Source organism: Neolamprologus multifasciatus, chromosome 16 (assembly GCF_963576455.1).
Source record: "Neolamprologus multifasciatus chromosome 16, fNeoMul1.2, whole genome shotgun sequence".
NCBI lineage: Eukaryota > Metazoa > Chordata > Actinopteri > Cichliformes > Cichlidae > Neolamprologus > Neolamprologus multifasciatus.
In genome coordinates, this window is record NC_140454.1 from 22,977,290 (window position 1) to 22,993,223 (window position 15,934).

Genomic DNA, 15,934 nt, shown 5'->3' on the forward strand with positions numbered 1-15,934 from the left:
TTCAACATGTGTGTGTGTGGTTGGTTCTGTGTAGGAGTTTGCCACTCCTTACCTGTGGTGCAGTAAGAGAAGGGAACCTCTCTTTTTTTTATGGCTAACAATAAAACCCTGTCTCCTTTCAGCAAGTGCTTGGCAAAAGGAAAGGGTGCAGTACCGCCATGTGTGTATCGATCTGCGTGCATTTAGGAGTGTGCATGTTTGTGTATGCAATAAGGATAACAGCTAGAGCATGCTATTCCTTTAGTTTTGATTAAAGATAATTAAAATCTTATTTTCTTTTTTATGTTAATAATATTAATGTTTTACTCAGGTATTATTCTCCAAGGCCCTCCAATATATCAGTTTTAATAATGTGAGACATCCATACAATGCACAAAATGCAGCAATCTATAAAGCACTTCTCAACAGTGATCCACAGAAAATAGAAAAAGTTTCAGTTTAGCTTTTTTTTAAACAAATTGTTTTAATATTATTACATACTAATACAATTCTGAAGACTTGTAACTACCTTATTTCAGTTTACCTTCATGACGAGCTACAGAAGTAGCATAAGTTTGTAAAAACAGCGTTTCCTAATGCTTGTATTTAATTGTAACAGCGAAATTACAATTCAGTGGGGATGTAAACTTTATACACTCAGTGTACAAAAAAGAACAACCCCTGCAAATCCCTTTTTGTGTTTTATATAACTGTTATCTCAGCCCAACAGTAGTGCTTTCCAGGGCCTAAAGGGATGTTCACAGGGTTTGTTAATCACAGACACATTCTCTCTCTCTCTTTTTTTTTACAATACCTAACCACAACTACTACTGTCCCTACCTCTCCACCTAATGGCTCTAAAGTCTATTGTCACAATTCCTCATGTCATGTGTTTTTCAATTAGTATAATTCTTGTATATACTCATTTTATATATAAAAACCTCAAGAAATGCTATTTAGGATGCTGTGGAAGTATTTTGTTTTCTGGATAATAGCTCACAGAAGGGATCTGAATAGGATGCAGGGCTAACAGATTACAGGATAACCCAATGCAGTGCTAAGTAAACACCACAATATAAATTTGCTTGTAAGGAATCCTGCAGGCAGAAAGGAAAAGTCAGTCAGTCAAAGACTTTGGCCTAATTTACCATTACCCTCAGTGTAACTATACCCATCACTGGCATGTAAACAGGGACCTCATTATGTAAGCATTGTGATAGATGAGCCATATCAGTTCTAAAATGTATAGTGGTTGCATCTCTCTGTCAGTGTTCATTGCAGCTTTATGCATTGATTCTCTCCCCAGTAAAAGCAAACAGCCACACCTGCCTGTCTTGTGTATTTTGGCGTACACCTACCCACCCGATGATGAATTTTCAATTGTTGTAAAGTTGCAGGTGAGCAAATGAAAGCCTGTTTCTGTCTTTTGGAGAGTTTCTATACCATGGGATTAGTGTTAGTGTTTATGTTGCCATCATATGCAATATTACAAGCTTCAGGTATAGTTGCTTTGTGTCTACATACTGTAGAGTATAACAGAAAGATTTCATAATACACAACATCAGCACAAAGAAACCAATGCTCTATATTTAAAGGCAAATATTCCTGATTTGCAGCAATCTGACCTTGGTCTATTTACTTTTTTTTTTCGCTTACCACATAGAATGCTGACAATCTCAAAGTGCGAAGTCACTTTGATGTCAAGGTTTTGAATAAAATTGCACTGTTTTTGACTGAGTGGAACCTTGCTGTTCACTTCAAGAGGAACTTCAACCTTAAACAGAATAAGGGGTCCTATGATCTTTGGCAGTTCAGTCTATGCTGGTAAACATGATGAATTTTCTAGAAGTGTGAGTCTGGCATTTGTCTTCTGACATTCTGACCCAGTACAACATATTGTGAAAAAGGTGCTAGTGTGTATATACAGTGGCTTGCAAAAGTATTCGGCCCCCTTGAACATTTCCACATTTTGTCACATTACAGCCACAAACATGAATGAATTTTATTGGAATTCCACGTGAAAGACCAATACAAAGTGGTGCACACGTGGGAAGTGGAACGAAAATCATACATGATTCCAAACATTTTTTACAAATAAATAACTGCAAAGTGGGCTGTGTGTAATTATCCAGCCCCCTGAGTCAATACTTTGTAGAACCACCTTTTGCTGCAATTACAGCTGCCAGTCTTTTAGGGTCTGTCTCTACCAGCTTTGCACATCTAGAGACTGAAATCCTTGCCCATTCTTCTTTGCAAAACAGCTCCAGCTCAGATTAGATGGACAGCGTTTGCGAACATTAGTTTTCAGATCTTGCTACAGATTCTCGATTGGATTTAGATCTGGACTTTCTAACACATGGATATGTTTTGTTTTAAACCAGTCCATTGTTGCCCTGGCTTTATGTTTAGGGTCGTTGTCCTGCTGGAAGGTGAACCTCTGCTCCAGTCTCAAGTCTTTTGCAGACTCCAAGAGGTTTTCTTCCAAGATTGCCCTGTATTTGGCTCCATCCATCTTCCCATCAACTCTGACCAGCTTCCCTGTCCCTGCTGAAGAGAAACACCCCCAGAGCATGATGCTGCCACCACCATATTTGACAGTGGGGATGGTGTGTTCAGAGTGATGTGCAGTGTTAGTTTTTCGCCACACATAGCGTTTTGCATTTTGACCAAAAAGTTCCATTTTGGTCTCATCTGACCAGAGCAGCTTCTTCCACATGTTTGCTGTGTCCCCCACATGGCTTCTGGCAAACGGGACTTCTTATGGTTTTCTGTTAACAATGGCTGTCTTCTTGCCACTCTTCCATAAAGGCCAACTTTGTGCAGTGCACGACTAATAGTTGTCCTATGGACAGATTCCCCCACCTGAGCTGTAGATCTCTGCAGCTCGTCCAGAGTCACCATGGGCCTCTTGGCTGCATTTCTGATCAGCAGTCTCCTTGTTCAGCCTGTGAGTTTAGGTGGACGGCCTTGTCTTGGTAGGTTTACAGTTGTGCCATACTTCTTCCATTTCTGAATGATCACTTGAACAGTGCTCCGTGGGATGTTCAAGGCTTGGGAAATCTTTTTGTAGCCTAAGCCTGCTTTAAATTTCTCAATAACTTTATCCCTGACCTGTCTGCTGTGTTCTTTGGACTTCATGGTGTTGTTGCTCCCAATATTCTCATAGACAACCTCTGAGGCCGTCACAGAGCAGCTGTATTTGTACTGACATTAGATTACACACTGGTGCACTCTATTTAGTCATTACCACTCATCAGGCAATGTCTATGGGCAACTGACTGCACTCAGCCCAAAGGGGGCTGAATAATTACACACACCCCACTTTGCAATTATTTATTTGTAAAAAATGTTTGGAATCATGTCTGATTTTCGTTCCACTTCTCACGTGTACACCACTTTGTATTGGTCTTTCACGTGGAATTCCAATAAAATTGCTTCATGTTTGTGGCTGTAATGTGACAAAATGTGGGAAAGTTCAAGGGGGCCGAATACTTTTGCAAGCCACTTTTTTTTCCTGTAGGAGATGTTTCAGGAGTATGTTAGGTGTTTGGCCATTTAGTACCTGTACATATAGCAAATGTACAGTAGATCCACAGGATCTCATCTCTAATTTTTGGAGATGATGTGGTTCTGTTGCTTTCAACAGGTGGTGGTCCCCAAGTCCCACTGGAGTGGGTGTTCAGCGTTAAAGTGTAGAGTGTCCACTCCGTTCAGGGACTAGTTGCTGCCCCAAGTGGAGGAGTTAAAGTGTATTGGAGATTATAAGAGATTATGTCCCTCAGCTGGACTGGGAAACCCTGGATGAGTAGGAGGAGATACCTGGGGAGAGGGAGGCCTGGACTACAAGTATACACCAAGTGAACCAAAATGTCTTCACATCCGAAGCTACAACCATTCGGTGTAGGGCAGGACCAATAGAAGATGATATAAGATGATTAGTTTAAATTTTGTGACCTCTGAATATTTATGGTAAAAGGTAACAGAATGCAAAACATACTTAACTACCCAAAGAGGGTCAGATCAAACTTTAGCATACACCTGGCAGTTAAGGTGGATTGTGGTCTGATCACCACTCTGGAGTTCATTTTGAGATCACTGCCTCCAAAGGGTCTCAGTTCAACTGTTGTGAACCGGACCAAATGCGATTGCACAAATGAACTTCATCAGGGAAAATGAGCCAGAGTTTGATTTAAATTGATTAGGCAGCACAGGTGTGAAAACACCCTTAGACCATCTAAAGCTTGACTTCAGCAGATGACAGAAATCAGTTATGGTCAGTCCAAAACTGAGGTCCTCGATAACACAGAAAGATATGTGCACCAGTTGCCAAAAAACATACATATTCAAAAGAAATAGTAAAAAAAAATAGTAAAATAGTAAAAACATATATGATTTACTAATGAAAGTGGCCACTTTCTCATTACTTTCATATTTTTTTTTAGTAAGTATACAAAACATACAAGTTTCATTATATAATTTTTCAAGGGATCTTATATGTGTTTTCACTCTTGTATGCTTTTCCTACAAGTTTCATACAAGACAGATAAAAACTTTATAAGATTTATATATATCTTTTCCATATGGGTGTTCTCGCAGTGAATATTCTGACACATTCCACATGCACAAACAAGCCATAAAACAATCATGAAAGAATGCAGAATAGCCTGACCTATGAGGAAATGTTGTTTTGAGTATGAATTTTATTTAGGGAAAGAAACATTCAAACTCTTATCAAACTGATAGAAGTGAAAGAGAAAGTTTAAAAATTACCTTTGTGAGAGTGGTTCATCTCAGTTTTGGTGACACAGCACATCAGTAAGAAATAAGGGGGGAAGACCAGACACTGTCAGAGATGATAAATGTGTGTTCAAGAGGCTCGTCTGAGCTAACATTAAGGTTGATGTAAATATCACAAAACACAGCAGACACCTAAATCTGTGTGTTGCCTTTGCTTCTAGGCCACCAAGAAAAACATTGGCATAAAAGCATTCATGGTCTTACAAATTTGATTTTAACTAGTGAAATCTTTGTATAATGGAATCCCTGCAGGAACAAATATTAAAAGTTTATAATCTTCAAACATCAAGCTACAATAACATTTGTTTTAGTTAAAATCGCTCATCGAAAAGCAGACACAGAAACTTTGTTACATATGAAGCTGAAGTTTACTGCATTAGTCCAGAGTAGCTGACTCTTTGTAGCAGGCCATGAGTAGAGGCTGGCACAAGGTTCAGAAATGAGTTGGCTTGGAGACCTACAGTAACTGGTGTAATAATAAGGAGTTGACCTGAAGTACAGGAGACACAGCATTTCTTTTATTATTAAATAAAAAAATATTACCAGTAGAAAGAAAAACACAAATGTATTTCAGTCTTTTCTGCAGCCAAATTGTTTTGGCACAGTTTACCTCATACCCATCACACAATCTGACATGTTTCTAATAAGTAGCATATTTTTTATGTGTTTATTGAAAATGACGATTGTTGGAAATAAACATTGCTGACATACTGTTACAGATTAAAACAGCCACCTGTAATCATTACCCTCCACATGCCTGAGTGTATATCTGTGTCATTCAGGAGGCTCTGATCATGGCTAGCATGGAGCACCCGCACCTGGTCCGACTGCTGGGTGTCTGCTTGAGTCCGACAATCCAGCTGGTCACACAGCTGATGCCTCACGGATGCCTGCTCGACTATGTCCACGAGCATAAAGACAACATTGGATCACAGCTATTGCTCAATTGGTGTGTCCAGATAGCCAAGGTAAGGAAACTGAGCCATTATTACCTATTTAAGTATAAAATACATGATTTGCTAATATGATCAGTGTATTTACTTTCTAAGTGATATTTGGTGATAAACCTATTGCGTGGTTTGAGTGGCATTCTGGTTCATTCATCAAGGGTTTTTATTGAATGCATGCTTGAATTTGCTTTGGAAAACAACAACGGTACTGTTCTATTATGTTTCAAGCGATAGAGGCCAAATGCATTACAACATAATTTCTAAACTGAGAAAAAAAATGTGTTTATGTTAGTCCGTAGCACATGGCCGCAAGCCATGGACAACTGGGTGGCTATTGGTAAAGTGTGAGTGTTTATGGATTCAGCAGCAGACACCGGCACCTTCGTTTTCTCGTCTCTATGTAGAAGTGAAGTAAATAATTCAAAGTCTTACTTAACTTTAGTGGGGGAAGTGTGGAATGCAGGAAATCAGTGTTATAGTATCATGGAGTTTATTACAAATTGTTAGAATTTTGTTGTCAGTATCAATAGCTGACAGATACACATGAAGTCATATGAAAAAGGTTTTCACTGGAGTCTGTGCAGTACCTTTACTGCTTTCATGGGAAACAAGAGAGCCAAATGCTTCTACTTCAGTACTCTTGATTAACGGGATCATCAGCAAAGTTTGGGCAGGCTGCTGGTCTCAAGCATTTAGATTAGTGTCAACACAATGCGACAACCTCCCCAGGAGTGGAAGCAAATTCACCCCAAGATCAAATTGTACAGCACTCAAAAAAATTGCAAGAAACCCAAGAGCTACATCTCTGACTGGTCTCAGTTAGCATGTTAAATGTTAAAGTTCATGACGGTAACATTGGAAAAAAGTGGAACAAGTGTGAGTCATTTGGAAGGGTTTCTGGGAGAATTCCCCGGCCTCTAAAAAGAAAATGGCAGCAATGCAGCTTAGGTTTGCATACTTGCATCTAAACAAATCACAAAACCTCTAGAAAAATGTCCTTCAGAAAAACGAGACCAAATTATTGACTTTCACGCACAGTAGTGGAAGGGTGAACAATTGTTTTGCAACCAAGGCACCTTAGTGTTACTGACTTGACCATGAACTCCTTTGTATACAAAGCATTTTGGAGTAAAGTGTTTACCCCAAACCAGGTCAGTCATGCAACAGGACATTGATCCCAAGCACAACAGCAAATCTACAGCAAAATGGGTGAAAAGAAAAGAATTAAGGTGTTGCAATGGCCCTGTCAGAGGCCAAACCTCAACCTGATTAAAAATATTATGGCTGGGTAGGGCTGGGCGATATGGCCTAAAATTCATATCGCAATATAATTTGCGATATTTATTTTTATATTCAAATTATATATATATATTATATTCATCAAATTATATTGCGATTCATATCGCAATATAATTTGCGACTTGAAGGGAACTCCGTCCCCTTCAAGTCCCAAAGTCAAACAAACACTGACAGTTAAAAACGGTCTAAATTCTTTCATCTTTAATAAAATCAGTTAGAAGTTAACAGGAAGTTAGCTCGCTAGTTTATACCTAAACATGACATACCATGATCTGACAGAGATTTTTGAAACTAATTAAAAGTACAGCTCTGCTACCACTTCCAACATAAACGAAGACAGAAAACTAAACAGCAGTGGCGTTTGCAGGGTTACTGAAGTTGGACTACCTGGTATATAATGCTGTGCTATGTGACTGCTAGCAACACAGCTATGTTAGCATAACATTAGCACAGTGATGAACGCCAACTTTTTTCCACTCGATAAAAGTTAACGTGAGGGATTCTGGTGGTCAGGGACAAATGCAATCGCATAGCAGGATGCTATACACGGGCCAAACTTCAGTCAGGAGAACAACTGAGATTATTCATCCACAATACGAGGTTAGTTATTAATATACTGCAACAACATGGGAATAGAGCAACTGCGAGAGAATTCAACATTAATGAATCAATGTTAAAGTCAAAGTGGAGGAAGCGCAGTTTTTGGCTTTCCCCATATTTCAAAAGTGCTTCCTCTCTTTGCTATGACTCTCGGCATAATTTGCAGATGATAATTGCTGTAGCAACTGCAATGCTTTTGACCAAAACAGGCGCAGCTTGATGACATCATCAACATGTGCTATCGCAATAGAGCGGTATAGTCAAAATCTCTATCGTTGGCCAAATTTATATCGTTTCTATCGTATATCGTTTATATTGCCCACCCCTATGGCTGGGCTTTCAGAGAGCTGTACAAACCACAATGAAATGAGGCAACAGTGGAAATTAGTGTTGGGTCAAAAATCTTCCACAGTGATATGAGAAACTGATAAAGTCATACAGACAATTATTACTTCAAGTTATTTGTTGTTGTTCCACAAGCTACTGAATCATAGGCTGTATGATGATGTAGGCATTCACAGGACTGCGGAGTCCTATGAAAACGTTCTGTTTCTTATGACTGTGTTAATGTGTCCGGCTTTCCCATGTCTGTGATTAAATCTCCAAATATCTTGCATTTTTTGAGTGGTTCATGAAATTGTCATACACACACCGAAAAATAACAGGTTAAAAAGCCAGGGGAATCCGAATGAAAATGGAAAATGGCTTAGTAATCCCTGTAGTCCCTGATTTAATATCTTAGACAAAATTTTCAGTTGCTGTTTTTGGCTACATCAGAAGCAGGCTTTGCCCAAGTGAGTTGCCAAGGGAAAATATTAAACCATCAGTTAAATTTGGGACACAGTTGTGATCACACCACATATAAAGTGCTTTTTATTTAACACCAAAGGCGATCATAGCTTGCATTTAGTCTTGCCATGCCGATGCTGACAAACCCCCATGCTGTGTAGCATTTTCATGGTATAGAATTAATCATACAAATTACGTTGTCAAAAAACAATGAGATAAGCTACATGTACATGAATAAATATATGCCTGCTGTGAACAGTTGTCAACATGGAGAGATTTATAATTCATAAAGGGTAGATATGATGATGTATTATTTACCACTGTGTTGTGTTACAGTGTGTCCCATGCATATATTGTTTTGTGTTTTCAATAATTGGCTACCGCTCCTGGAGACACAAATAGCCACCAGGGGCCTCGGTTAATGAGGTGCCCACCCTTGAGTTGACACAAACACAAATTGTCCTTCATAAATACAAAAAGAATTCTCTGAATGAGACTCATAATAACGTCTATCTAAACTTGAGTCTTGAAAATACACATTTTTTATTCTGTTTATCGTCAGCGCATGCACTCTTGCGGCCTCACATGGCTATTAAGGTTCTTGCAAGTGACAGGGCTCCATTCTGAGGTAACATCCCTGTGGTCCTACCTCTTAGTCAAGGCCATGATCATAGCCGTAGATTATTAATGGAGTGATCTGTCATGAGAGCCATACTAATGAGCATATTCATCAGAGCCACCGCATACGCAGAGCTATGATGCCCAGAATTTTCTTCCTTTTCTTCTTTTTTCTCTATTTTGTTTTATACTTGCATGTTCTGTTACTAAGAATCATTTTCTCTTCCTTATGACTTCTTGGTTTTTGACTCTCTGAATCCAACAGCACTCTCTTCTATATGTTGTAGTTGTGATGTGAGTAATTTAGAACTGATCTGGCTATTATTCTGCTGTGGTAAGTACAGTGCAGTCTGAAATGCTGTTTCCAGTCAATCTGGACAGCTTCTTTGAGAAGTTTTACACAAGGGGCTTGATGAATAGCTTTGTCTTTATATTAGTGTGATGGGTGAAATGTGGAAACAGTTCAACCATCACACTAATTTTCCTGGGTAGGGAAGTGAAATCCACTTGTAGACTTTGTCATATGTTTAGTCAGTTCTGGCTCTACACAACTGAATACAAGGACTACAATACAGAGTGATAACTGCGATATCAGTAAGTGTTATATCTTAATGATTAAATCAGGCATTGGAATGCAGTTGACAAGAGGAGGACTTTAAAGCTTAAGTTTAAAGTGCATACCACCCCAAACAAAGTCGCCACTATGAATTTATTATTGGTAAGCCATACAAAAGGTTATACTAATGTGTCTAATGTACACATGATCTAAGAGGATAACAAGCAGGCCTGCACTGTTGTGAACACAACACCACACAATTTTCATATTGTCCCTTGGCCTTGCATATTACTTATTATTTTCACTTCCCAGTGTTTTCCTGTAACCATGCTGGCAGAGCGGCTCCAATGGTCTCTTTCAAATTGAAGTAATGGCCTTCCTATGTATACTTTGTGTGTTCTCCCTGTGCCCGAGTCGGTTTTCTCAAGTCTTCTCTTAAAGTTCAAAGACTGTTCAGTGTTTCTCAAAAGAATCTCCACCTCTAAAGTAAGACTGTTTTTTTTTTTTTTAAAGAAAAAGAAAGTTAAGTTAAATCACAGATAATCATGGACTGTATCCTACTATGACTTTGACATTAAGTGGAAAAAATTGAAATGTGTGAAGGACTGCCATCAAACTTGCGACAGGCAGTAATTTACCCACTGGAACATATTTCTATCTGTCTGCTGAAGTTTCATCGAGCACACTTATCAGGTAAAAATTATCAGGTAAAAACCTCAAACGCACAAACCACTAAGCTCTTAAAAAGAAAAAAAATGACATGAAAAAAATCATATCAGACTAAGACTGACAAGCTGGCAATGTCTATTCTAAGAAAAGATCGAGGAAATATTGCGTGCATTGTACTGAAATTCTTTAAGCCTTTTAGCTTATTCAACTTTCTGTCAACTACATCTTTCTGCATCCATCTTTGTCAGAGCAGAAGAAGGTGGTTGGATGCAATTAACCCTCTCCAGGCAGGCGTTGCAGATTTGCAACAGTTAAATACTAACAACCTGATTACCCCACATACATATTTTATGAGTTTTGTTTTACTCAGAAGTACCACTGCAGGACTTGGTTGTGCATTAGCAACAAAAAGTTTAATTTGAGCCTGAGAGGGTTAAAAGGATTGAGACTGATCACGTGGAGGACATATAGTCTGTTCTATTTAAATGTCTTTTTCCTAGTGCGTAACTTTTGATTTTTGTCTTGCTTTTGTCTTCTACGGTGTCTCACATATATATCCCTATTACTTATTGCTATAGCTACCAAGACTGTCAGCAAGGACTTCTTATTGAGACACTCATAAGTTCATCTTTTGTATACCAAGGCCAATCAAAATGTGGGATATTTTCTCAAGATATGGGACAGTAGATACAAATGCTGTGCAGTCTCACATAGAGTGGGATAGCTGCTCACGCTAGGTTGCAGTGTTTATACTTCCAGAAGTCCAACACTGCATTTTTTCCAAAGCAGCTAGTGTGCAAATGATCCACACAAGGTGTCCTTGGTCCTTTGCATTTGCTTGGTTGTGGCAATGGTGACACTTGTCTCAGTCCCAACAAATCACAAGTCCTGGTTTAGCATCAGATTTAAGTGCTAGGGATTAATGCATTAATAATGCATCTGTAATCACTGTGTTAAAAAGTTCAATTAAAATGTGACAAGAAGTGTCTGTATGATGCCATCGAGCTTGTGATTTTTTATTTTATTTAACAGCTCAGTGTCCCATTAACTGTAAGACTTGTCTCAGTATCAAGTAGTGACAGCAATTCAATGCCACATTTTGGACAACGTTACGCTGTAGGAATGCCTCGCCGAGCCAAGCATTATAGTAGAAATTCTTTACTGAATACTCCACCACCTTTTCTAGTTCTTTTGTCAACATTGCTGGCCTGGGTTGCCTCCAAGTCAGTGATTGTGTGAATGTGTGTGTGGTGAGAGGGGCACACTGTGTGTTTCACAGGGTCATTTCTCAGTGTAAACCAGACTAGGCAAACATGCCTCTCTCCAACTCATTACATACATCCCCAGGGTTCCAATGAAAACTCAGTTCACTCATTTCCCCAGTCTACTTTGTCTATTCTCCCTCTCCTGTCTGTATTTATTTCAGTATGTGAATCTCCAATTTTTCTTTTTCTGTACCTCTTGTCTGAGCACTGTAGAAAGAAGAATATACCCTAGGCTCCCATGGATGCTTATTTTTGTTTGCAATCTTTTGTTGGTACAAATATTGGACTCTCTATTCTCGTGTCGGTAATAAGGCAGTGTTGACTCACCATACGCAGATCTCTGTGATAAACTACCCACTGGCCGGTTGTTTTATTTTTCCCTTTGAGCCCACTTTGTAAAGCCATGTTCCTATAAGCAACTAGTGCTACATAGATTTGTTACTGTGCTGTATATGGCACAGCCCGACTTTGTATGTGTTTAACATATATTAACAGTGTTAAGTTATAAAGGGAATAGTATTATAATTAGTGGTAATAGGAGGAGTAGCAGCAGCAGTACTACTTTTTAAAAATTATTTAATGATTTTGTATTTTGATTTATTGCCTAGTAGTCATGATTGGAAGCAAAAATTTAAATAAAAATTAATTTTTGGCAAGACACAATTTTTCAAGGGCACCATTGACCTCAGGGCTAAGATCTGCTCTTAATGTGAAAACCTTAATAAATTAAAATGACTGCAGCAGTGTTTTTGGTTTTCCTTTTTTTTTTTTTTTTTTGAAGGAAGTGATTGTGGTAGCCTAGCAGGGGGTGCACTCCTTACTCTTAAATTTAAATTCAAATGGACAATGTTTCAATTAAACTTGAGAAGTGATTAAAACAGATGTGAAGATGCACTTAAATTAAACAAGCTAATATTTACCCATGGGAATCGGAGGTGGGGATAGAGGGGTTATATTCTGGTCGCTAACATTAAATCATATAGTTATTTATGCAATCATGAAAGACCACCGCAAAAATAAAGAAAAAAGAGCTTCAGAATTAATTAGATTGGACATGAAAGAGAAGGAGACAGTAAGAGCAAGAGAGGAGGAGAGATAGGCGGACACTTGTTGACGTTTCTAAGGTTTGGTAGTATCAAAGGCTCGATGCTTGTGATCTGCGCCGCGCTCCATGTCTTAACATGAGGTTTGAGAGCAAGGGTGCTATCTGCCAAAACTTGCTTGGAATCAAACATCTGAATGCAATTTGAATGCTTTGCTTTGAGAAACAGAGGGGAGAGAAAGAGAAGAGCATTTGATAGTCTGTGTAAAAACTGAAACAGAGATGGCTGAGATCTGGAGATTCTACTGATATTGCCCTGATAAAGATCCATCTTCATTTTTTTTTTAATTGTAGGACTGTCTTGAAACATGTTGCACCCTGTATTCAACATGTTGTTGTAATTGTCAGTGTATCCAAATAAAAATGGAATCATAATTGATAGGAGGAACCCTATCTGCAGAGATGCTGATATCTCTTGATTAGGGGTTTAATGGAAATCCAACACATTAGCATATACAGCATATACTGTTTGCATATTAATTACAGGTTTTGATCATTTTATTTATGAGTCAACTAGAAGTGTCATTCTGAGAAATTGCTGCCTTTTGCCATATAGAGTTTATTTGCTCACTACCAATCAGGCAGAAGTTGACACACATCAAATGCATTTAGGTTTGTATTCACTGCCGTGCGCAGACAGCGTTTTTTGTTGTCTAATGAACATTTCATTGTTAATTATTTTAATAATATTCATTAGTTCTTTTGAACAGTACACAGTTGTCCTTTTGGCCACAATGAGACACATAGGTAATACCCGAGAATAATACTAGATGCCGTAAAAATTTAAAAGCATGTAATTTAAAATCAGAAATATCTTTAAACCCCACATAATGAGCTAGCTAGTAAAACAAACTTGAGTAAAATCACTTACTGGGGTTTTGAAATAATAACCTGCAGTTGTATTACTGTTTTTTATTTATAGCTGTGAAAATACTGTTTTGCTTTCACCTGGTTGGGGTCTTTGCTCCAAATGAATAGGAAAAAAAATCGAATGATCGTGAGGTTGATAGACTGACTGGTGCAGCATCAGTGGCAGTGTAGATGTTGTGTTGGAACATGGTGAAAAGGTTGTTGAGCCTGAGGCATTAGCTCTGGATTAGCCAGTCTTCCTGCTTTCAAATTCTCACATACAGTACGGTGACAAGCTTTGGTTTGTTAAAGAAAGAATAGAACATGGATACGAGCAGCCAAAAGGTATTTTAAGTTAGAATAGCTGTGTCTTTACATCAAAAGGTGCCAATTTGATTGGTTTAGGCATACAATTAGTATTACGTCCTTGCTGCCTTCCTCTGCAGGCATTTTTAGATCATGTAACTGGGAACAGGAGGGGAGGGCAGAACACATTGTAAGGATTACATTTCCCATCTGGACGGGGAATGCCATGGGATTTTCCCAGGAAGAGATCGAGGGCTTGGCTAGAGAAAATTGAAAAGGACATCTGGGATACCTTGCTCAGTCCACTGCCACTATGACCCAGACCAGATAAGCAGTGGAAAATCAACAGATGGAAGATGTACAGATGGATGGCCTTGTGGTCTTAGTAGTAGGGGTTTGTTCTACCTGAAAAATGTTTGTTGATTTTATCAAGGAAATATATTAAAGGAATTTTTTTTTTTTAAGAAAAGTGACACTTGGTCATGAAACTTGGATTGGCCTGAATGCAAAAACACACACCGCAAGGCAGCAGACAGATAAGTCACTGTAAAGGACAGAAGGTTATACAAAGACTATACGACTGTACTGACTTATAGTTGCAGTGTTGTCAGTGAAAAGAAAACACAAACAAGACAAGAGAAAAAACATTCTCTCTTTTTTTCTTTCTTTTCCTCTGACTCTGCCTTACTGAGTCACTCATTCACACACACACACACACATACACTCACACACTCACACACAGCAGTGACACAGTTTTAACGGTGTCTGGCTGAGCGAAGATGGATGTGGCCAGGTGGGGGAAATGGATGACTGCAGGCAGCCCACACAATGGATGAGACTGGCAGCTCAGGGAGACGGGTCGACACTAATGAGTGACTGCGAAACACACACACAAACTCACACAGGTAAACGGAAGCTTGTAGACATCCGAACTTGAAAACACAAACATTAACAAAGTGATTGAACGCATGCAAACAAGCACAAATACATATTGTGATGCCCTCAAGTAAACAAGCACACGCCCACAGGCTTTGTTTAGCATAGAAAATGTACTATATAATAGTTTGTTGTATTTTTTTTTTATTATTTACTTCACTTTTCCTTTCGCTCTGTGTCAGTGTCAAACTACAAATGATCTCACTTCTTTTTAACCTTTCATAAACACAAACAGAAATAAACCCAAACACTGTGCTGGAGATGTGTATTTTTACAAACTAAAATACATAAATATCCTCCCCACACTTTTCATTACCTGATAAGTTCTCCCTCACATTTTACATTTATTTCCCAGAGGATATAGATATATCAGCAGGCTCTGCAAACATAGATCTGGAGATCTACACGTGCGTGCATGTGTGTGTGTGCTCGTGTAAAACCCCTTCTGTCTTTTTTTAAATCGCTATGTGACCTAAAGGCTGTGAACATGGACTCTAATGTTACATTTGAAAAAGTATGGGACTCCGCCAAGAAAATACCAAAATATTTTTTTTAAAGCATTATAAAAACAAAGAACTACTTTGCACATTTGTAATTGTTATTGATTCTGTCTCCTGATTCTGTCTTCTGAGTAAAATTGTAATGATGAGATTAAAAACAAGGCAACACTAAAGTGTGGCAACAAGCGTTTTGGCTAGCTTTTCAGTGGGATTCTTTTTTTGTGCGCAGCTGTAAAAGGGCCAAGTTCCACATATTCTTTGTTTATAGTTCATCTGTAAGGACATTTTGAATTCTGGAATTTGTGATGTCACCACAAAAATCAGCTTATATATTGTTCCATAAGCTTTTCCATTGTGTCTCGAGTCAGTAGTAAAGTTCCAGTAAATGCAAACTGCTCAAATTTTACCTGCTCTGGTTGTTTTGGGCTTTTTTTTCTTTTGGCATTAGAAAAAAAGTTCATTTTTAGCCAGTCACATCACTTATCGGCAAACAAAGATGCTTGAAAACCAGGATGTCTGTTTTTTCACCCCTTGGCCATAAAAGGCTGATGGGATACTGTCAACCTCACTGGGTGGGCGGGCAGGTGGTGTGGACACCCGAGTTTGTCCCAATGTGTTTGACCTCAAATTTAAAGTCACAGGTCAAGATTTCTGAAAATCTTGTGAACACAATAAATCGAGAATGATATCACCTAGGATTTTCGAGTTCATACCATAGG

General features: G+C 38.6%; 1 protein-coding gene across 3 annotated transcripts in view; it reads left to right on the forward strand.

Annotated features, from left to right (window-relative positions):
• The window catches only part of erbb4b (erb-b2 receptor tyrosine kinase 4b), a 322,434-nt gene that overhangs the window by 263,281 nt on the left and 43,219 nt on the right, over positions 1-15,934 (forward strand). For 2 of the 3 annotated variants that reach the window (XM_085136594.1, XM_085136595.1), the window contains exon 20: positions 5,559-5,744. In XM_085136594.1, coding sequence (XP_084992720.1) covers positions 5,559-5,744 — 186 coding nt within the window. The remainder of the gene's footprint in view (positions 1-5,558; positions 5,745-15,934) is intronic. The other variant, XM_085136596.1, reaches the window with a different exon arrangement.